Genomic DNA, 23,864 nt, shown 5'->3' with positions numbered 1-23,864 from the left:
TTCTCCTGTTTTTCTTTTTTTCTTTACATTTTCAAGCTCCCGGTGTGATGCGTGCGAGAGGAGGAGACTCCGCGCATGAAGTGCTGCATTTTGTAACTGCAGCCTAACTTCTGTAGGCTACACATTTGTTACTTTTATATAGCCTATATATATTTATAATATTTCTGATTATGGCATAGCTTTCTCCCCACCCAAATAGGATAATAAGGTAATGGATAAAAAAAAAAAAAAAAAAAAAAATTGCTTGATCAAGGGTCCGAGGATGTGGCGGAAAATAACAGCCCGAGCCCGACCCGAGGTCCGGTCGGGCTCGGGTCGGGCTCGGGCTCGGGCCGAGAATCTAAACTCTACATAGGGTCAGTTTCAGCAAACACAACAGACAGTTAGTTTTATAAGTCTTACCTACTGCACCTTTAAGGTTTAACGGACATCAGTTGTAAATTCAAAAAAACTTGTCCAAAAACTCATTTTGGGCCAAACTGGAATCTCTGAAACTCATCTTAAAAGTTCAAAAGGTCAAAAGTTCAAGTCTTTTGATTGTATTGTCACCAGCTCAATGGAGCATAATGACGCGCTGTTAATGTTTGAGCATCAACCGGCACATTCAGAGAATTATGACTCATGATCGGAGTAACAAATGTAGAAAATTAACCCAAAATATTTTGAGGTTAAGGGTCTCTTTTTATAACAGTTAAAGGCTGAGCTGCGTGTGATGTTTTGAATACAAAACAGTTAGATCTCCTCTTCATCCTCCCACAGGAATACATTTCTGCAGAACTAAAACCTGAGAGCAGCGTTATTTGTGAAGACTTTTTAAATTAATGGAGGGTATGTAAATCAACGGCACCATTAAAAAAGACATCACAATAAACTATTATCTAACTATTGTCTGTTTTTAGCAAAGAGTGGGATCGCACATTTGCAAGTGTGCTTTTATTCATTACCTCCAACAACTTGGTTTGTTTGTTTGTCAGCAGGATCACAGAAAAACTACAGCCCTGATCATCATGAAACTTGGTGGAAGGGTGTAGCACGGGCCGAGGAAGAGTCTTTTAATGTTTGAAGCGGATCCGAATCACGGGGGCAAATACGCAAATTGTTTTTTACTTTCGTTGACATCGAGAGATAAGGCGTCTGGCCTTGGCGGAGGTCTGCGCTCTCCGAGTGCCCTTCTCGTTTGTGACAGGTTTGTCTTGAATGCATCGACTCCTTTGTCCTTACAGGAGACAATCAGAGGTAGAAGAAGTACTCAGATATTTCACTTAATAATTAGTCTACATCCATGACATTCCACTTCCGGGACTGCTCCGTTGCCGATGGAAATTCCGCCGGATTTCACTCATTTAGGCCGGATGGCCGTTGCCTTGGGCTTCCTCTGTGTTGACATTGACAATGAGGAGTATGGTTAACTGCTCCTCAGATCTCTGCAGGGTAAATCCAGACAGCTAGCTAGACTATCTGTCCAATCTGAGTTTTCTGTTGCATGACTAAAACAACTTTTGAACGTACACATGTTCCACCAAAACAAGTTCCTTCCTGAGGCTATTTTGCAGCGCCGTTGCTCCGTGCGACGCTTAGAGCCGCCCAAGACGATTGTGATTGGTTTAAGGAAATGCCAATAAACCAGAGCACGTTTTTCTCCCATCCAGGAATGTTGTGTGAACTCGCCAGACCCTCCTCCGCAGCGCTGTGGAGGAAGGTCTAGCAAAGCGAGACTACTTAATAATAAACAAAACAGTGTGGCTACACTTTCTGCTTTTAGTTTTGGATTGTCTTACATTGTATGTGTGTGTGTGTGTGTTAAGGGATAGGGGGGCTAAAGAGAAGAAAAGAAAGGGCTAAAACTGTGATGTGTGATGTTGTTCATCTTGTGCCTTTCTCAATAAAAAAATGTATAAAAAAAAAAAAAAAATGGCTGTCAGCACTTTATTACCGTTTAACAAACAATAAATAAGCCACACTGTGCTAACAAAACGTGTCCCACATATTACCATACTGTTGCTTTCACAGACTGAGCCTTGTGTTTCTCAATGCGTGTACGCAGAAGCTGCTGGCTGTATTTTAACCTGCACTATGACGCTGCTTCTTAAATCCCTTAAATGTTCAACCACACAATAACTCCACAAGCACACAGCCTGGCTGCAAACCTGAGATCATTTATCATACACAATGCCTTAGTTACATAAGTCTGTTGGTCTGTGTCACTCTTAAATGAAGTCTCTCCTGATTGAAATGGAGCTGCAGCCCTGACACAAGTTTGGAATCTGTTTGCACTCTGAAACATCAGTTTACCTAAACTCCCTTCCTTCACCCACACACACACACTGTCTATACACATCATGTCAACATTCGCCCCTGCAGCTCTTGATTTTTCTTAATGTCCACTCCCCCATCGTATGTTTGAATGGATAGACTTAGGTAGGGGGCGAGGCCTCGTTGAACCAGGTTGAGAAAAAGATTCTTGGCACAAAAGTGTGTCCACCATGAATGACACATTCTTTTTTTTTCTCCCTGAATCAATGCTGCATAAACTTGCCAGCTGAGAAAGTTTTTCCTTCCACAGTTTTCACAGTGGGCGTCTGCAAGTAATTACTCACAATCAGTGCCTGAGTTTTGTGGCACATTAACAGGAATTGAAAAAAAACCTCCACGCTTCTTTGGAAAAAGAATTTTTCTCTCAGTTTTGGACCTCGTCCACACTGAGCTGCTGTGTTTCAGCCCCAGGAGCTGAGCTGTTCTGCAGCTCATGTGAATATAAAACACTGGCTTCCTGTTTTAGTGTAGACAAGGGGGAAACTAACTTTTGGAAAACGAGGATGTAAATCACAGACGATACGGTTACTGTTCGCCAAAACCAGCCGACACAAAGACAGTTTCTTTCCCCAAGCAGTCACTCTGTTGAACGCTCAGAAATAGCCCCCACCCTTACACTGAACAAAGTCAATCAACGCTGTTCTGCTCATCTACCTCATGTATATTTCAATCTTACAATTACAATATTGTTATTAATATATTACCATTGCACTGAACTGCCTTGCACTATATTTATATTTAAATCTTAAATCTCAAGACTATACTGATATTCCTTCCCTCTTTTCAATTGTTATTGTATATTTCCTGTAATTTTGCAAATTCTATTATATTGTTATACTGCATACTTAACAGTATTTTTTTTATATTTCTTACTGTCCTTTCTGTTTTGATTTTTTTTATATGTTAAAGTGCTCATATTACGCTCATTTTCAGGTTCACACTTGTATTTAGAGGTTATATCAGAATAGGTTTACATGGTTTAATTTTCAAAAAACACCATATTTTTGTTGTACTGCACATTGCTGTAGCTCCTCTTTTCACCCTGTGTTCAGGTCTCTGTTTTAGCTACAGAGTGAGACCTCTCACTGCTGTAACATCTTTGTTGGCAGTCGCACATGCGCAGTAGCTAGGTAAGATCACATCATCTAGCTAACTGTTTGTTTCTACAACTTCGGCCTGTACAAGGCAGGATTAGCCGGGAGACTTCTTCTAAACGAGGGCACACTTCCAACTTTGTGTTGAATACCTGCAGAACAGGGACATGTAAGTAGTTCTTTTGTAGATTATGGTGAACTAGTGTGTGTTGTAGCAGTGTTTTGCCATTCAGAACGAGCTGACATGCTACCGCTAGCATGTTACTGTTAGCCAGCTCGTTTCGGCTAGTGACATAAAAAGCCGTGCAGATTTTGAACAGCTCACCCGGAGACTGAAGGCAAGATACATTCAGAAACCCGTATCTCACTCAAAACAGCATGGATGTTTTTTTTCAAAGTCTGTATTCGTGTGGAAGCACCAGAGACACAAAATAACACCCCAAATCCCAGAAAAAGTGTTTTTTTCATAATATGGGCACTTTAAGTTTTGTGTTGTACTTTGAGAGCAAAGATTAACCAGAGTCAAATTTCTTGTTTGTTTACGCAAACCTGGCCAATAAAGCTGATTCTGATTCTGATGATAGGGTTTAAAACCAGCAGAGACTCTTTACCAAATATCAGCTGTGATGAACATTTATGTTATTTGCTGACCAGAGATATTTAGCTGTTTCACTATTGTTCAAGTGACCTGAAATCCTAGTGTGGACGCCATGTGTTCACATCAATGGCGCTTTCAACTTTAGCTAACTTAATGTGGATGTAATCTAAGGATTAAAACATCTCTAACCTCCCTGTCTCTGGTGTTTGCAAAGCCTTGGTCTAAGAGATGCTAACTTTTAGGACACTCCACTAAAAACCAACGCAACTTTAAAACTACATTAGCAAATTTTTTTTGGGCCACTTGGGGACAGCAGAAACAAGTTGTGAACACAACACTGACACATTATCACCTTTTGAGTTCATACAAACGGTAGGTAGCTAGATGGGGTCACTGAAAATCTCAGGATGGCACACCAAAATTAAAAGCCAGTATTGAATTTCAGGAATTCTATTAGCGGTGTTAGTAAATAGGCTAGTTGAAAGCTTTGTCAATATGAGAGTTAAAGGACAATTCCGGCGCAAAACGAACCTAGGGGTTATTAACAGATGTGTACCCACTCTGTCGCTCTCTGGGACATGTTTTCATGCTAATCGAATGAGTTTAGCTTGAAAGACGCTAGCGCGGACCGCTGATTAGCTTACAACGCTAGTATTTGGGGCACAGGGAACGTAAAAACAAATCACTATTTATACCACTAAAAAGGCTCAAAATATCACCACACTTCAAGGGTAGCATAGTGAGGGTCCCTAAATGTTAACAGAAGCATTGAGAACTTTGTAAGCGTACAGACAGTTTATTGAACGAAGAGCTGCGGGAGCTCCGTGAAAGGGCTACGAGAGAGAGAGCTAACGGTAGTCAATGCCGCAACACAGCCTCGTACTTCAGGAAACTGGTGGTGTACCTGCGGACATTGTGAAGCTATGGCCACCGAACAGGAGTGTCTGTGTTGCACGGAGTGGGACCTGTTGCGTTGCGATGCCCAAGAGACGCAGTGTTTTGTACAGTCTGAAGATTTCCCCTCTCTGATAAACAGGGCTGTACTTGAAACTTTTTCGGTGACCCGGACCAGAGGGACCAGATGGTCAGTTATCCACTGAGTAAGTACACTAGACAAGTTATGCAGAGTGCGATTATTTCAGATATATTGAGCAAATTGCTTTTGATTTTAGTTTGCTTCGCCAGCTGTAAGTCATGACTGGTTTCCAAGACGGCGGCGGCATGTAAACATGAACGGTACTGTCTTTATAATCTATCTTTTCAATAAACTGTGTGTACACTTACAAAGTTCTCAATGCTTCGGTTAATATTTAGGGACCCTCACTATGCTACCATTGAAGTGTGGTGATATTTTGAGCCTTTTTAGTGGTATGAATAGCAATTTGTTTTTATGTTCCCTGTGCCCCGAATACTAGCGTTGTAAGTTAATCAGTGGTCCGCGCTAGCGTCTTTCAAGCTCCAAACTCATTCGATTAGCATGAAAACATGTCCCAGAGAGCGACAGAGTGGGTACACATCTGTTAATAACCCCTAGGTTCGTTTTGTGCCGGAATTGTCCTTTAAGGAATCGTATACTGATATACTTTTGGTTTCTTCTCAAGGCTGAAGACTTTTCTTTTTCCATCTGGCGATCCCCTCATGCTATTCGCCGCTATCTGGGGTTAGCGCCGCCCAAGATGGTTGTGATTGGTTTAAATGACAAGCCAGAGTGTTTCCCCGCATCGCTCTAAAAGTAACAACAACCCAGCATCAGCTGGTTGATTGATTGCATTCAGGCACATTTTGAGTCTTGGATTTGGTTCACTGTGTGAAAGTCCAGTTATGACTGAGACGAAATTCTTGAAAAACTCACAGTACACATTTGTGTGTGACAATAACATCATAAAGCAGTGTGTGTGTGTGTGTGTGTGTGTGTGTGTGTGTGTGTGTGTGTGTGTGTGTGTGCTGTACCAGTTGTTCACAGGGCAGACATGCTGGTTGTACAGGGCCATCGCATATCTGTAAAGTTAAAGGAGAGAAAAATCACTGGTCAAGGAAACTGAACAGGAAGAAATAAATAACTTACGGATACAATCTTTGATATAGTCTCACTTTGCCAGACCCTCCTCCAAAGCGCACTGAAGGAGGGTCTGGCTACTCCACATAGCATTCGGGGATGGGAGGAAAAGTCTCTGGTTTAGTGGCATTTCTTTGAACCAATCATAATCGTCATGGGTGGTGCTAAACTCCGCACAAAGCCGCTGCAAAATAGTTGTGCAAGAGAAAACTCAGATTGGACAGATAGTCTAGCTAGCTGTCTGGAGCTTAAAATTCCAACACAAAGAAAGCGGAAGGAAACGGAAAATACATGCATCCGGCGGAATGTCCTGCAGCACCGGAGCAATCCCGGAAGTGGAACTTGATAGTGATCTTTGATACGACTAACAAAACGTGTCCCACATATTACCATACTGTTGCTTTCACAGACTGAGCCTTGTGTTCCTCAATGCGTGTACGCAGAAGCTGCTGGCTGTATTTTAACCTGCACTATGACGCTGCTTCTTAAATCCCTTAAATGTTCAACCACACAATAACTCCACAAACACACAGCCTGGCTGCAAACCTGAGATCATTTATCATACACAATGCCTTAGTTACATAAGTCTGTCTGTCTGTGTTGGTCTTTCTGTATTTTATGTGACTCTTTGCTTTAATTGTCAGCTTTTAACCATCTAGGTTGCTGCCTCCTCCTGCTGTATCGTTTGTCTTTATGCATGTACTGTATGTGGCTGCTGGTTCATGTTTGCTTTACTGTTAGTTTTTATGCATCTGTGACTGCCTGTTTGTCTGCTTCAATTGTTAGTTTGTATGTCTATTTAATAGTGTTTTACCATGTGTCATTTCTGAACGCCTAACCAGGGACAAGGACTGCAAATTAGCCTACGGCTAGAAGTCCCATATACATTGCATGTGTTGCACTTTAGATGTAACAATGCCTATATGCAAGGGTGTGAGAACACACACACACACACACGCACACACACGCACACACACACGCACACACACACACACACACACAGCGTCTCACTAACTAACCCAAAACTCTAACCCTAATCCTAAAACCAAGTCTTAACCCTCAAACAGCCCTTTAACCTTGTGGGGTCCAGCATTTTGGCCCCACAAAGCTGTCCGGACCCCACAAATAGACTGTATTCCCAGTTTTTGGACCTCACGAATATAGTTAAACAAGAACACACACACACACACACACACACACACACACACACACACACACACACACACACACATCGCATCTGAAATATCTCAACAATGATTGGATGAATTTCCATGAAATGTCACTTAACCTTTCCTGAAAGTGACAATTTGACGGGTTAATGCAGGATCTTATGTGTTTTACAAAACATGAAGAAATTCAGAGGAAGTCGCAGTTCTGAGCATCTTGTTCAACTTAAGTGCACAGCTCAGGGCCATGTGCATGGCTGCAGACTCTTGTTTCTTTGATTCATCTTTTAACTGTAGCCACATGTCAACAACATGTAATCTGGGGCTTTAAATATATCAGGATAAAAGATAACATGAGTTTAAATCCCACCCAACACTCAAAAGACACATTGTGCCACGGATAAGATTCACAGGAAACAAAACAAGGGGATGATGACACGTTACATGGAGATAAAACTTAAAATTAGACTCGTGAGTGCCTCTATTGATCGCTGATAACAAGGTCCGGTCAGGAGAATTGATTTGCCTTTACTTGAACAACAGTGATGTACTTTGGTAGATGAGATAATAGCTTTTTGGATTTAAAGAAGTGACTTGGCTGCGGTTAAAATCTAAAACATAGAACTCTTATTGTTTTTACAGCCATATCTGTCCATTCTTTCCTATGAAAACTTCACAAGCTCGGTCGAAGCTGCAGTCCATGCTTCCGTTCTGTTTGTGGTTCGTACAAAATGAGCACTCAGAGGCACGAGCAGACAGGTGTCAACGTGTCTGGAAAACAAAACGAAGGGGGGGGGGGGATTACAGACTCGTCTCTGACGGGGGAAAAGCTTTGGAGACCTGGTGTGAAAACCTTTCGCGCCCACTTTGGGAAGGTGTGAAAGGTTTCTCACAAAAGGAAGACTGTTGTGTCAATCCGCTCGCACCGAGGAGAGAAAGGAAGACAAAGAGAGAGACAAAGACACAGTCACACAGCCCAGGAATAACCTTAACGTGTCATCTCAACATCTGCAGTAGAAGTGTCCTAGTGTGTTTGACTGCTTCCAGTCTTTATGCTAAGCTACGTATTTAACATGCAAACATAGGAGTGCTATCAGTCTTTTCATCTAAGGCTATATCCACACTACTATGTTTTTTTTTAAAACGCACACCTTTTGCTACAAATACGCCTCACGTCCATACTACTCTGGTGTTTCTGAGCTGCTACAACTGAGGCTACTACTAGGTTTTTATTTTTTATGCCGCGTTGAGACAAAAACGATCTCCGATCACAAGAGTTTTAGCTCCAGTAGCTGAACTATTATCACGTCTGACAACGCATATCACATGACCATTCACACACACTGGGCATGTGCGTGCCGGTGTAAACAGGAAGCAGATTGTCGGGCGTTACTCTGCGAATGAAAATTTTGGATGTATAAGTTGAAAATACAGAAAATACTTTGGAGAAAGAACAACAACGGTGAAAAGTAAGAGCAGGGATTTATTATCTTGAAGCGACGACGAGGTGGAACTGTTACTGAAAGGTCTGTAAGCTACCTAACCGATAAGACTGACTGACGTGCGTCATCATTTCCAAATGTTTCCGTTTGTGCCCGTCCAGACTACAGAACAAACCCACAAGCCCCTTAAACAGAGACATTTGGAAACACTGCTGCCCTTCGTTTTGGTTTGAAAACTCCGGGGTTGTTTTGTAGTCTGGACGGACACAAACGGAGACCTTTGGAAACGATGACGGAGTAGTGTGGACACGAGGCGTAAACGTAGCAAAGATATTCGTTTTTAAACAAAAACATAGTAGTGTAGATGTAGCCTAGAAAACTCTGGGGTTCCATTGGTGTTGCCAAAGAGAACGATATGGAGATCTTTGAGATTGTGACTTTAAATCTAACTTAACGTACTCGGTGTTGGATAAACAGGAAAACCAAAACAATTGTCACATGCTCAGGGTTTTTCCTGACTCAAAATCAGCCTTTTGGGGGGCAAGCAAGCCTGATCGGTTTAAGGTGCTACCTTATTTGACGTGAATCTATGCATTTGCCTGTTTTTCCTGACAATTTCATAATCAAAAATGTCTATTATGCTTGAGTAAATGAAGCCCCAAGTAACAAAACTGTTTAAATAAATATAAAAAACTGTGTTTTTTAGTGCTCCTATTCAAGTTTATGTTCTGCTTGTTCAATGGTTATTTGGTAAATTGCTGATAAACACACAGAAGATTTGAATTGCTATTCTTCTTCAATCATTTTAGCACTAGTGGTCCCCAAAAATTCCTCTATGCAGGAATAACCCTGCACGCTGAACACACTCACAGGAGCAGCTGAAGTCGCTCATTTCCACCATGACAAGCCGCTCTTATCGTGTCCGGTTGTCATGTGATGGGACAGATGTGGCAGCTGGGAGCAAAACAGATCCAGATGCAGGGACACGCAGACCAGACGAGCCCAGAGAAATGTCAAGGCTGACTCTTCTCCGGCACAGTCTTAGACTAAACAGCAAGCCGGTACTCTCTCCTCCCAAAAAAGGAAACGGTTTTACAGTCATGAACTTTGTACAGCCAGTTGAGGTCCTCACGACCACGGCGGTGACAACACCAGTCTGACCAGGCTGATGTAAAGACAGCTGGAGTTGCAACACGTCAGACTGTCTATAGATACACAGTCAAGACGTGTCGCAACAAGAAATGATTTGGTATATGAAAACACATGGAAGAGTGCGCCCAGATAGCTCAGTTGGTAGAGCGGGCGCACATATATGGAGGTTTAGTCCTTGACGCAGCGGTGTGGGGTTCGATTCTGACCTGCGGCCCTTTGCTGCATGTCATTCCCCCCTCTCTCTCCCCTTTCATGTCTTCAGTTGTCCTGTCAAATAATGCCCAAAAAATAATCTTAAAATGTTTTTTAAAAAAAACACACGGAAGAAGCAAATGTTGATGTCTTTCCCACTAGTCTACATCAACGACAACTCATTTAGGGCATTGTTCAGGTGCCGCTGAAAAAAATCCACGCTGATTTTTGGTCTGATCTCCATCCCCTTCCTCTTTTCTTTGTGTTGGCGTTCTAACCTCCGGTGGATTTCTGAGGACTATGGTTAACTGCTCCTCAGATCTCTGCAGGGTAAATCCAGACAGCTAGCCAGAATGTAAGAGCCAATTATGGCGTTTTTCCATTACATGGTACCTGCTCGACTCGCCTCGACTCTACTCGCCTCGACACACTGTGCGTCCGTTTTCCATTGCAGATTTTAGTACCGCCTCAGCGTGGCTGGTCTTTATGCCGTATCGATGCACACACCAGCGCACAAGTATAAACATCAGGCCACTTGAGTTTGTTTTACAGTTCTGTGGAGGCTCCACGCAGAGCTTTCTCCGTAGCCTGTGTAGCCTGTGTAAAAGTGGCCTGATGTTTATACTTGTGCGCTGGTGTGTGCGTGGAGCCGGCCATGTGTGTGTGTAGTTAGGCTACGGTGAAAGCTCTGCCGGAGCCTCCGCAGAACTGTAAACAAGCGGTGCCGCAGTAAACTACTGTGACCTAACACGACACACACACACACACAGAACGTGGAAGGTGTGTGTTGCCAGAAGACACATTTTGTTTCAAATGAAGCTGGAGGCAGCAAAAAAACAAACAGCTGGCTAAACTGTTTAAAAATAGCGGGTTTGTTCAGGACACCCCCCGTCTGTCGCTTTCACGTCACCTTTTCGGCTCGCCTCAGCTCGCTTGGAACCTCGACTGAGGAGGTACTAAAAAAAGTACCTGTTAGCAGGTACCAGGTACTTTTTTTCGTAATGGAAAACCAAAAAAGGCGAGTAGAGTCGAGGCGAGTCGAGCAGGTACCATGTAATGGAAAAGCGCCATTAGTGCCCTTGGTATAAATAGGAAGCAATCTTTGGTTCCTCAGGTGCAACCCGGAAGCACATACTTTTTTTGACCACACACACACCAACACCAACACCAACACCACAACACTACACAGGCATACATACAAGCAGTGATTTGTCTGGAAACCCAACTAAGATCTCATGGAAATAAATGGAACCAAATGTTTAAACTGCAAATATGACTTGGACTTTCATTGATCAAAAAAGGTCAAAAGTGCATCAATTACTCTACCTGTGGAACAGCACCACAGGGGCTAAAAGCTTGGGCTCTACACTATCTGTCCAATCTGAGTTTTCTGTTGCACGACAAACAACCTTTGAACATACACATGTTCCACCAAAGCAAGTTCCTTCCCGAGGCACCGTGGCTCTGTCCGGCGCTTAGCACCGCCCAAGACGATTGTGATTGGTTTAAAGAAATGCCAATAAACCAGAGCACGTTTTACTCCCATCCCAAAATGCTGTGTGGACTAGCCAGACCTTCCTACACGGCGCTGTGGAGGAAGGTCTGGCAATGCGAGACTAAGTTCACACAAACTCTGGAGGTACTTACACGAGCCATATCCCGGTGATGGTGAAGACGGGCAGGCTGACAGGAAAGATCATCCACAGGGACATGATGACCAGCTGGAGATCTCCACTGCAGAGAACAACAAACACTCAAACACCTGCAGCCATTAAAACCACAATCACCTGTTTGTGTTGGTGGCATAATTATAATTTACTCACGTCAGAAAAAAACCCTTAACCATCCTGTTATGTACTTTTGGGACACAAGATTACCTGATTAATTGATTTAACAACAACAATTTTCTTGTTCATGCTTCTCAAATGTGAGGATTTTCTATGTTTTATAAATTGAATGTCTTAGACTTTTGGACTGTTAGTTGAACAAAATAAGACATTTGAAGGCCACGTTTTTCCAACATTTAATAATAGAACTGCAAAGATTTATCGATTAGTTGTCAACTATTAAACTATTTTGATAATCGAGGAATCAGTTTGAGTCATGTTTTATGAAAAAAAGTAAAAATTCTCTGATTCTGAAAGAACTGCTTATTTGCTTGATTAACCAGTTAGTTGTTTTATTTGGTCTAGAAAATGTCAGATGTCAAAAAAGTGTTTCCCAAAAGCCCAAGATGACGTCCTCAAATGTCTTGTTTTGTCCACAACTCAAATATATTCAGTTAATTGTCACAGAGGAGAGAAGAAACTAGAACATATTCACATTTAACAAGCTGAGATCAAAGACATTTTGCCTCAAACCGATTATCAAAATAGTTGGCGCCTCATTTATTGGTTGACAACTAATTGATTAATCGATTCGTCTCTGCAGCTCTACACAGGACGCAAGAAATAAAGAAAACAAAAACAACCGTGTCCTTTTTTGCACGATGAAAACTGTTGAAAATGGGGAGAACCATTCAAACCATTTGAATAATTATCAAAGTTGTCACATAGTCTCATTTTCTCAGGTTTGAACACTGTGTATATATATATATATATATTCCTATAAACTTGTAAATAAGGTTATCAGAACAGAAGAAAGACAGTTTTCAACGTGTTCCTGTGTTCATTCTCTCCTTAAAGTTTATTTGAACACACAAGAAGCTCAGACAGCGTGGCCGGTTGCTCAGTTGGTGGAGCAGGCGCACATATATAGAGGTTTAGGGTTAAGGTTAGACCTGCGGCCCTTTGCTGCATGTCATATTCTCTCTCTCTCTCTCTCTCTCTCTCTCTCTCTCTCTCTCTCTCTCTCTCTCTCTCTCTCTCTCTCTCTCTCTCTCTCTCTCTCTCTCTCTCTCTCCTTTCATGTCTTCATCTGTCCTATGGAAATAAAGGCCGAAAATGCCCGGAAAAATAATCTTAAAAAAAAAAGAAGCTCAGACCGCCATTCATAAAAAAGTTACTTGAAACTACAAATTGACTTTAAAGTCATAGTGAGAACTTTACTCTCCTGTGGTTTCACTGAATGATCCTTTTACCTGCAGCCATTTACCTCAGGACAGATCTATATCTTACTGTGTGGAGCAACCTTTAACACATGTATGTATTTGTTTTTCTGTATTTATTGTGTATTTCATGTTAATGTTTAATATGTCTGTTTGTTTGTTTATTTATGCACCTTTCACCAGGGCAAATTCCACATAAGTGTAACTTTTTTCTGATTCACTAGAGAGACTGACATGAATTATGATGACTGAATAAACTACTACTACTAATTCTACTATTACCAGTGGTGGAATGTAACTAAGTACATTTACTCAAAGTACTGTACTTAAGTCAAAATGTTGACATACTTGTACTTTACTTGAGTCTATTCATTTCATGCCACTTTCTACTTCTACTCCGCTACATTTCAGAGAGAAATATTGTACTTTTTACTCCACTAGATTCACCTGACATCATAGTTACTAGTTACTTCATAGATTTGCACACAAAACACATGGTTTATAAAATATGATGCATTATTATAAATGATAGTAGCCAACAATATAACGGCCTACAAGTCCATCTGAAATGATTAGACCATTAAACACACACTGTTTGGATCCTTTACACCTTCTAAAATGTGAGGATTTTTCTGTATTGAGTACTTTTACTTTTAACAGGGTATTTTTCACAGTGTGGTATTAGTACTTTTACTTAAGTAGCCTAAAGGATCTGAATACTTCTTGCATCACTGACTACTACTGCTACAGTTAAGGGACTGGCATTAATTTGTTTTTCATTAATTATGATGACCGAATAAACTACTACTACTACTACTACTACTACTACAGTGTGCAGGCAGAGGTCCAGTACAGGGACTGGCATGTCTGATCGTACCTCTGATTTGTTCGCTGGAGAAAGCTTCAGGCTCTCCTCTTCATCTCAGCTCCTCCAAACTCGAAGAAAAGTTGCACGAAGTCGCAGCTTGTCCGAGCTCCTCTGCACCAGCTGCAACTGATTTCATTGTCCAAAAAGTGACAAATATGATGCAAGTTTATCCCACCTGGTTCCGGGTTTCGGAGAAAGGGTCTTCATTCATCCAACGTACAGGGAGCCTGTCCTCCGTCTGCAGCCTGACGGGGGAGAGGAGAGAGCGGTGACTTTAAACTCCTCCCAGTTCACTCTCAGGAGGCTTTTACTCCTTCAATCACGAGCACAATCGGACAGATGTATTGCCAGGTAAGTAGCACTTAGGCTACTAGGAATTTGCCTGGTTTGAAGGTGCATAAATAAAAAAAACAATAATATAAAATACATAGGGGAGACCGGAGGGATAGTTGGGGATAGTCAGCTGTACTAACGCGTCCATTTTCTCCAATCGGGAACACGTTGTTACACCTGAACCACTCTAAACATGCTGTTTAGTCCTTAATACATGTGTGAAGATTCAGCCCCCTGGGGCAGACGCTGCACATTTTAGAAAGAAAAAAACTATTTTAGGTAAGAATGTAATTTTTTTTTTAACTCATTTATTTTTTTGTGATAGCATTAGTCAGCTTTGTAGTTAAACTCAACACACTTGTTGTTTATTGTGTGTCTACATGGATATCTTTCATGCAGGTTGTTAGTGCTAAGTTTTATGTTAGCTGTAAATTAAGCTAGTTCATGGCGACAGTAGTCTAGGTTTAGTAACAAGAGTCTTGGGTTAGAAAATGTTAAAACCTACCCCAAGCAAAATGTTTGTTGAATTTATGTTTTTTTTTTTCTACTATGAAAACTATGGGGTCAATTGTAACATTTTCCTCTTTGTGTTTGAGAGTAAACCATGCGTTTTCTGTTTGGGGTCCAGAGATACCGGCTACACCGTTTAATAGCTGACACATGTAATTAATGTTTGTATAATTTTGAACGCGCTGGCTTAAAAGAGCTCCGAAATGTCAAATGTTACAGCTATCCCTGGTCTCCCCACATACATAGCCTTCATATAACTGTTCAGCATTATTTGGGTTAGGTTAGTTAGACAGTCTGAGCTGCTTTAAAGCTACTTTTCATTCAACCAGTGTTAGGAAATGTACGTTTTGTCCTTTTCCTATTGTCCTTTTTCACAGCAGACATGTTGACTTGTCATTGTAGGAAAAGCACAGCTGAAATTTATAACCTTAACGATGGCTCAATACCAGGGCCTCCCTAAGTTGAATGCAGCCATCATTAATGGTCTTGAATACACCTGTGCTTTTCCTACTATGACATGTCAACATGTCGGCCGTGAAAAAGGTCTATTACTTTATTATAAACGTGTGTGTGTGTGTGTGTGTGTGTGTGTGTGTGTGTGTGTGTGTGTGTGTGTGTGCTGAGTGGACTCCATACAGTTTAGTAGGACCAGCTGTAGATGTTGTTGTGTTGAGTTTTTTATTTTTTTTTTCTGATAAGTGATCATTTTGTTCTCCGTCTAGTTCCTGGAAAACAGATTTCATCACACATCACTTCTGTAGTTGGGGATATTGAATCTCCTCTTTTCTTTTCTCCCTCAAAATAAGCTCAGATGTTTTCCAGGAAAGTGGAAATGATGCCTTCAAGTGCCCATTTGTAAGCTCCTGTTTCTGAGTTGGCAGGGATGGGTGTGGTGTGTTGAGGTTTTCTGCAGAGTGGGAAAAGTCAGTGTTTTCAGATCTTTAAAGGTGCCCTGCCACACACAACCATTTTTTTTATTTTTTGAAATATGTTAGGTCCATATGTGTTTGTTATGTTGTGAATGTGAAAATGAATGGCTACCTCCTCTGTCAGCTCTAGCCACTGAAAAGAAATAAGTGGAGAAATCAGGCCAATTACAAAAGCTGGTCAGTCTGACGTGGTGTTGGCTGAGCTCATTACTATTCATGAGCTCGCCCAGTTGCGCTGGGTAAAGGATGCTGATAGCCAGGCTCTCATTGGCTAGCTGTTAGCCAATCAGAGTCAAGCAGCTTAGCTCGTTGAATATTAATGAGAACTGGCACAAATCGAGCGGAGTTTTCCTGCAGGCTTTCTATACCACGCTAGAATGGCTTGAAACAAGGTAACCAAGGCATTTTTTCCACAAAAAATGTTACAGGGTCCATGGTAGAACTTCTGACATTACCACAAAGTAATGAAATACGTGTGGCAGGGCACTTATGTTTGTTGATTTTTAAGTTTGAAATGAATAGATCTGAATCAACTTGGTCTTTACCTCACCATGTTGCATTCAGAATGATCCATTCCTCACCTCATGCCCCTTTTTAAACCATGTTCCATTGTTATCTTTTATTGTTGCTGCACTTTTCTATTATTTAATTAGTTTTTTAGTTTTGTTTTGCTTTAACACTTTTTCTTCCCTTGTCCTGTGTACACGAGGCTTTTACATGAATTTCCTATTAATGTTTATGTATAATGCACCATCCACCACTGGCAAATTCCTTGTCAGTGTAATTAGCCACTCACTTGGCAATAAATCCTTTTCTGATTGTGATCCAGGTTTTTCCCCCCCCTGCGGCACCTGAAGGCAACCTAAACGTGGCTCCTCGCGTGATTTCCACAGCTGCTTTCAATTAACTAAGTGTTTAAATGGAAAATAAATAGCGCTACAGCAGTTTACAGTGTTTTCCAGAAGCTGCTGTGGCAGCAGAGTTAAGGTAAACTGAACTTCTGCCACATGAGGGCGCTGCAGCTTCAGATTATGAGGCTCACTCACTTCTGATGCTCCAATCAGAAACACACCACAGAGCAGAAATACTCTGTTACACTCTCTGAGATCTTCAGCAGGGGGTCTGGGACCCCTAGGGTCAACAGTTACAGTATACTGTCTCCTAAATCAATCTGTCCTCAGCAGAGAAGGTTTTAGTTGGCACAATAAAATGCTTCTTATAAATATTGCAAAACCTGACATAATTCTTTTAAGTAAAAGTTTATATTTTTGCATGTTTACAATGTTTCAAAGTTTTATTTAAAGTGCTCATTATGCTTTATGGCCTTTCCCCTTTCCTTTATTGTGTTATACATCTTTTTTGTGCATGTTATAGGTTTACAAAGTGAAAAAGCCCAAACTTCACCCCAAAGGGACTTACCATCTCCAACAGAAAACACTGTTCACAAACTGCTCCAAACAGCTCTATTGTAGTCCAGCCTTTACTTCAGAGACAAACGTGGTCACTTTGGAACACACGTTATAATGCTCGCCTAGCTGCTAGCATGGCACGCCCTCATACTCTGCTTCTGACTGGCTAGTAGTCCTTACCTAGGTACTGTCAGGGCACGCCCTCATACTCTGCTTCTGACTGGCTAGTAGTCCTTACCTAGGTACTGTCAGGGCACGCCCTCATACTCTGCTTCTGACTGGCTAGTAGTCCTTACCTAGCTACTGTCAGGGCACGCCCTCATACTCTGCTTCTGACTGGCTAGTAGTCCTTACCTAGGTACTGTTAGGGCACGCCCTCATACTCTGCTTCTGACTGGCTAGTAGTCCTTACCTAGCTACTGCACATGTGCGACTCCCAACAAAGATGGAACAGAAGTGAGAGGTCTCACTCTGTAGCTAAAACAGAGAGCTCAACACACAGGGTGAAAAGAGGAGCTGCAGCAATGTGCAGTACGAAAAAGTCAACATACATGTGGCCCAGTGGATCCTTAGGATGAACTGTATCTGTGGATGGCTACCTAAGTGACTACCTTACCTATAGGCCAGTAAGTCTATCATCAGTGGGGATTTATATTTGCTAATAATATGTTAAGACATTTAATATTTAAAAAAATTAATAATTTGGAGCCACCCACCCCCCTGCAATGACTCTTTCCCGGACCCACTGTTGAATATATCTGCTTTAGGGGATTTGTTATGATTCAATTTATAAATCAGTTACAAATATTTAACCATTTCATGGCTTTTTCTGCTTACATATTCTATATGACAGAGGAACATAGGTGCAGAATAAATGCAAATGATTTTACTCGCTTTTAAGGTCTTAAGACTTGAAACTGTTTTCCTTCCCCTCTGAAACAATGAATGGAGACCTTTTAAAACCATTGCCATTTATTTATTACATACATTTCAACATCAAAAGCCCTTAAACAGTTTTTTTCCTCCATAGAATCCACTGTGGTGAAATCAGCCTAACTGTAGCTTTAATGCACAGACCAACATGCTCACGTTGATAGAAAACAAACCAACAGAAGCATTGTTTGGCACACAAATGACGCATAGTAATTTCAAGTTTAAAAGTTGTTCAAACAAGTCCTGACCGGGAATCATTACTGACGTTAAAAACACTTCTGACAGTCTTCACCTTCTTTACGCGGTCCTCCTGCTGCTTTACAGTAAAAGTGCAGGTTCAGTCGTAGTGAGAAGTACTGAAACACACGATGGCAACGTGTCGGTGGTAAAGACCGATCAGAGTCCTATCGGTGGTTTCAGCACCTCATACGTCTGGGATTCTCTACGCCAACCTTAGTGGAAAAGTCAAAACATTTTTCTTTAACTGTTATCCAGCTGCAGGTTGCATCGTCAAAGGTGTGTTTGTGAGTTCCACTTTCTGGAATAATAAAATATTTGAGACTGTCCTCCAAAAAACGCTCCCATAGGTCGTTTGTTCAAGCAGCAATAACGAGTCATTTTTACATCTATAGTGGTGGCGCCCTCTGGTGGCCTCCCGTAATTATGACGGGAGCAAAGCAGAAAGTGACGAAGTATAAAAGTGTCAAATACTGTGTAAGGAGGCAGGTTGTGGTAGCCTGGTCCTACCAGACTCTGGTCCATTAGCCTGGTCCTACCAGACTCTGGTCCATTTCATTTGTACAGAGAGTCTGGCCACTCTCCATTGACCAGTGTTAACTTCCTCGAAGGTGGATACTCGGTTTAAAAAGTTTAAAACTATTGGATCTGCCCAGAGCCACTCTGGATCTGCCATAACCAATCACTAACGTTTGGGCGTGACGTTGGCTTAGCATCGCTAGCGTTAGCCTTAGCCGACTCCTTCACCACTAACGGAGCGAGCTGGAAAATCAAACTGTTCCCGAACCCCGTGGGGAGGAGGGCCACAACATCACGGCCACCAACACAACTCAGGAAAGATTGTTCTTGCTCGGCTTTAACTTCTGGATATTCGGCAGCGTTGCCACAACGGACCGAATGGCTTCGCTCGCATCTTTCTCCACCGCCATTACGTTCTGAGCCTCTCCCTCTGTTCGCTGATTGGACCGGTAAAGATTGGCCGGAGAAAACCCGCAACTATACCGAAAACCCAGACGGTGTACTGAAGGAAAATGAAAATGGAGCGGAAGTACGTAGGAGGGCGCAGCCAGGCTAAGGTTGTGGTGGATGGATCAAACAAACACAGGCTTTCCACCCAGGAGACCGGGGCCACGTTCAGCCCTGACAAAACATAGCAACACATTTTTTTTTTTTTTAAACTGAAACGGGGGTGAGTTTAACACCCTGTTGTGTGCGCAAGCACTCTGCCTTTTTATCACCACGAGTTTACAGACAGGTCTCCGCTGATTGAGTATCATCTGACACACCCACCAAACGAGAGAAAACATAACTCAAAGCCCGTTGCGCACCAATCCGAGGAAACATGTTGTTCAACCAGGAAACTGTAGCAAAACGGTGCACACCATTTTTGAGATTGAACGTTCCCCCGGGTGTTTGTGACCCGTTTGAAAATAATCGTATGAAAATCGTCGTACGGTTTGGAGCATATGTTGAAATATTTGCATGTTGAATCTGCAAAGATTGAAACGGCAAATATTTCATTTCTCCGAGCAGACGGAGGACTTCCGTGAAGTCATGGAAATACCTTTTGAAGATGCAACACGCTACTAGGGCTGGGTATCGTTAAAACATTTTCAATACCGGTACCGATACTAATACAGTGACTTCGATACCGGTTCCTAAACGATACGTTAGGAAGTTTTTCCCGCGTGTCACGTTAGACAGCCAATCAGACATTATTAGATCTTGGTAGAAGCATGCTGCATGCTTATTGGCTCACTGACGCTGATGACATTTACTCCTTAGGTATTGACATTGGGTATTGAATGACGAGGCATTTTTCAATACTCCATACTTTAGAGGCAATTCGGTCGGTGCCTAAAAAGTTCAAAAAATTCAGTACCCAGCCCTACACGTTTGCGTGCGAACGATGGCTGCCAACAAGTCCACCATTACCCACATCTGTTCGATGTCATTGCCGCTGCACAGTGAAAAATATCGAAACAGCTGGCGTCAGAGCAGTACCATATCAGAAGTTAACGCGCAAACCTGCAAAAATGGAAACAAGTCTGAGACCGTTGTGTTCATGCACGGCGGAAAATGTTGGAAAAAACGAATTGGGTTAGGTGCCGATGGCGTGTTTTTTGTCCCCCCAGCCACCAGACGCCTGAGCTGGCTCGTTTACATCATGCAAATCCAGATGTTCTACTCGTTGTGAGTTCTCTGGTGCCCTCTAGTGGAATCCTACAGTAGCATGTGTGGTACATCAGCAAGTATGGGAACCATTCTGTTCACGACGCAGCCAGTTGTCTATGCCGATGCGTGGTTAAAAAGCAAGTATATCGCCAGCCTAACAGTTAAAATATGGCAGTTTGACTTTTCCCCTAAAGTGTGCGTGAAGACGGAATCACCCACTAATGTACAAAGTGCTGAGATTGTTGGATGTTAGAACTGGAAAACTAAAAACACATCTTGTCAAAATCATGTCCCTTTTTTAAAGCCACGCTTTCAGCAGGTAGGACATATGGCTGATGTCAACGTCAGCTCCTCCACGACAAAAAGACAGTAATAGTGGTTAAACATTATGGCAGAACAGACCCCTCGATATAACACTATAAGCTGCAACGACAGTTTTTTACCTACAAAGAACATAAAACACAAAAAGGTTGGCATGAAATTACACTACTACTTTAACTCAAATTAAACACACTCCTTTCAACGTGAAGTATTAATGGCTTTAAGAGTCTACCTTCATAATAATCCTCCCTCTCAACATTTAATAGGCAGGTATAGTGCCACGATGAGTTTGTCAGCAGATGTGAGGAATGAAGAAACACATGACAACATGACATTTGGATGGAAAGAGGAAGCACAGCTAACTGCCTGACATCCTGATAAAAAATACTCTAACATCTACCACTTCAGATCTGCTGGAGGAGGTTATATATTAAGAAAATAAATAGATTATTTTTATTTACATTGGACACATCTTGTATCTTCCTTCATGGCAGCTCTTTGAGTGCAGCACAAAACAATCGCTGTTATTTTCTGTTTAACACCTCAGACATTTTTAACGATTAAAGTACAATTTAAATCAATTTATCAGTTCAGTGATTACCAAATCACGTGCTGCACCCTGTGGGGATCTACAGTAGGTTGGGTTGGGTGTATTTAAATAATCTGGATTACAGCACACACAAGGAAAAACAGGACAAACCCAGTGTACAAGTAGCAAAGGAGGAGTATGATTACATTAAAATAAAAGGGCAACGAAACAAATTCCAGAGGCCAGATGTGTAACGATGTGTGTGCATAAAAACACAATTTTCCACACATTCACAAATATTTGCAAAAGTAAGAAGACCGTTTGCACCTCAAGCATTAATCTTAAAACCAGTGGTTTCCAAACTGGGGTCAGGAACCCCAAAGGTCCCAAGATCAGTATGACGGTTTACAAGAGGATTTAAAAAGGGATACGGGAGACTTCTCTTTTCTGACTTTTCTCCAATTTCAGTTTTGGGGCCTCTAGAAATCTTTGTTTGTAGTTTGGGGGTGTGAAAATGGCGGAAACATTAGATTTTTTTTTTTTTTTTTTTTTTTTTAAATCAACTAGGCAGCATTCATCTCTGAAAAAAAGGTGAATAACTATCGTTGCAATGATCACCATAAGATAGGTTTGTGTGTGCGTGTGGGGGAGAATCGATGCAGCATAGTATGACATTATTTATCATGGCAATACTGTATTGATGCACAGACGCCAAGAATGGATCTATTATTATATATGTGTTGGTGAGTTTGTCTGCTTGACAGCTGCTTGAGATGAACAAACAGAGAAATGTATCTTTTTCGATAAAACAAGATGTTGACAAAGTTTCCTTTTGGGGACATTATTTGAAATTGGGAAAAATTTCAAGTTAGAAAAAAGGTAATAAATATTTCTGTGAACTTAAATGTTTGTTTGAGATATATATATATCTCAAACAAACATTTAAGTTCACAGATTCTGTAAAGTGGTTAATGATGATGTATGATGTGACTTGGTTGGATGATGTGGTGGCTCATTCACTAACTCAACATGGGTTGAAACTACGTGTTGATACTGCCATCTACAGGTTGAAACTTGTTTCAACACTGGGTCTTCTTGCCACAAGTGATGATGTAACAAAAACCATCACTATGGACATTTGTCATCTGGTTTTCAACGCTTAAACGATTGTAACAGTCAATATGTATGCAGTCAGGGCTGTCAAAATAACGCGTTCATTTCGATTAATTAATCGGAGAAAAAATGTGTTAAAAAAAATAACGCAGATTAATCCATTCCATATTGAACTTTGACCCGGAGCCGTTCTAGCCACCATTGGACTGTAAAATGAAGGAGGGGGACGAGAATGTGCTGCCTGGATCATTAATTGGAACATTTACTTATAAAAATCTTCTTCCTGAATAGTGTTGGGTACCGAAATCCGGTGCTAATACGGCACAGGTGCCTTCACGACCTGTATCTACCGGACCGAACAGTAACGCGGATTTCGGCGCCTCATTTCGGTGCCACTGATATGTCTGCACTTCTCTCTGATGGTCTGAAACAGACGTTACAGGCAACACAAACACCACTGCACGTGATGCTAGTTAACACTACACTCGACAGCAGCTAACGTTAGCCTACCGCTAGCTAGTAGCTGGATTAAACACGGTTAAAATGCTGACAGCTAACGCTAAACGGTGTAAAGTTTGACTGTGTTTTACTGTAGAGGATTCAACAGCGGGGTGTAACAATCTGCAGCTACCGTCGGAGAAACAACACGACGGGGCGTTCAATGAAACTGGTAAACTACAGCCTCGTGGTGCATTCAAAGTTATTGTTAAATGTCCTTTTCCCACCTGGTGGTTGTTTTTCTCATTCAACAGCAATTTACTGGTGAAATAAGTTATTGTTATAGTTATTACATTATTATTAAATCATTTAATTTTGACCATATGGCCTAGCAATAAACAAGCCATTCTTTAATGTTGCAGACTGTTGTTTGGTACCCTTCTTTTTTTATCGTATGGTGAGGCCTCTGGTGATTCCCACCCCTAGTGGTTCGCATTCACTCGTCTAGTGAATTTTAAGCAAACTTTCGCATAGTCACAAAAAGGAAATGCGAATTAGACGCCTTTCCATCAACTGGTTTGGAGCGGATAAACTCGCCTACAGCATCGTTTGGTCAGACGTTAGCGCTGTAGGCTACACATGGCTGTGATCCTCCAGTAAACAGAGCAGAAGATGTAGACGTTGTTAACCGGAAACAAAACAAGTCAAGAGAAAAATGGAAAAATTTAGATGGAGGAATTCAATTGGGCAAGTTAGATTTTTGTCAGAAAAAAAAAAAAAAGAAGACATACTTTATTGGCCATGATACATGCTGTCCGCAGACAAAGACACGTTATGGGAATATCTAGGAAGACGCCGCCAGGAAAACAGCTGATCAATTCTGTTATTTATTATTCACTACGTCAGAACTTATTTGGCAAACCATATCCCATTTAGAGCATTATTTTTTTTTTCTTCTACAAAAGCAAAAACTACCTCAAGCGAGCATAAAAACGCTTTGCGCAATAGAG

The 23,864-nt window shown here is 41.6% G+C and overlaps 1 protein-coding gene and 1 long non-coding RNA gene across 5 annotated transcripts in view; one reads left to right on the top strand and one right to left on the bottom strand.

The window, feature by feature from the left end:
- LOC116060943 (transmembrane protein 150A-like) overlaps positions 1 to 14,232 on the bottom strand; it is a 39,141-nt gene extending 24,909 nt beyond the window's left edge. The window contains exons 1-3 of one of the 4 annotated variants that reach the window (XM_035997277.1): positions 13,937 to 14,232; positions 11,661 to 11,775; positions 5,956 to 6,003 (exon numbers count right to left, since the gene is read on the bottom strand). In XM_035997277.1, the coding sequence (XP_035853170.1) occupies positions 5,956 to 6,003; positions 11,661 to 11,725 (113 nt within the window). In that variant the 5' untranslated portion in view covers positions 11,726 to 11,775; positions 13,937 to 14,232. Of the gene's footprint in view, positions 1 to 5,955; positions 6,004 to 9,567; positions 9,770 to 11,660; positions 11,776 to 13,936 lie in introns of those variants that run through there. The other 3 variants (XM_035997278.1, XM_035997279.1, XM_035997280.1) reach the window with 3 other exon arrangements.
- Positions 377 to 22,356, top strand: LOC116060948. Its single transcript, XR_004107628.1, has 2 exons — positions 377 to 418; positions 22,251 to 22,356. It is a non-coding gene; the product is annotated as an uncharacterized LOC116060948 (long non-coding RNA).
- The last annotated feature ends 1,508 nt before the right edge of the window (positions 22,357 to 23,864 follow it).

This window comes from Sander lucioperca, chromosome 22 (assembly GCF_008315115.2).
Source record: "Sander lucioperca isolate FBNREF2018 chromosome 22, SLUC_FBN_1.2, whole genome shotgun sequence".
Lineage (NCBI taxonomy): Eukaryota > Metazoa > Chordata > Actinopteri > Perciformes > Percidae > Sander > Sander lucioperca.
Note: the sequence above shows the minus strand (reverse complement) of the source record. Positions and strands in the feature narration are given on the sequence as shown.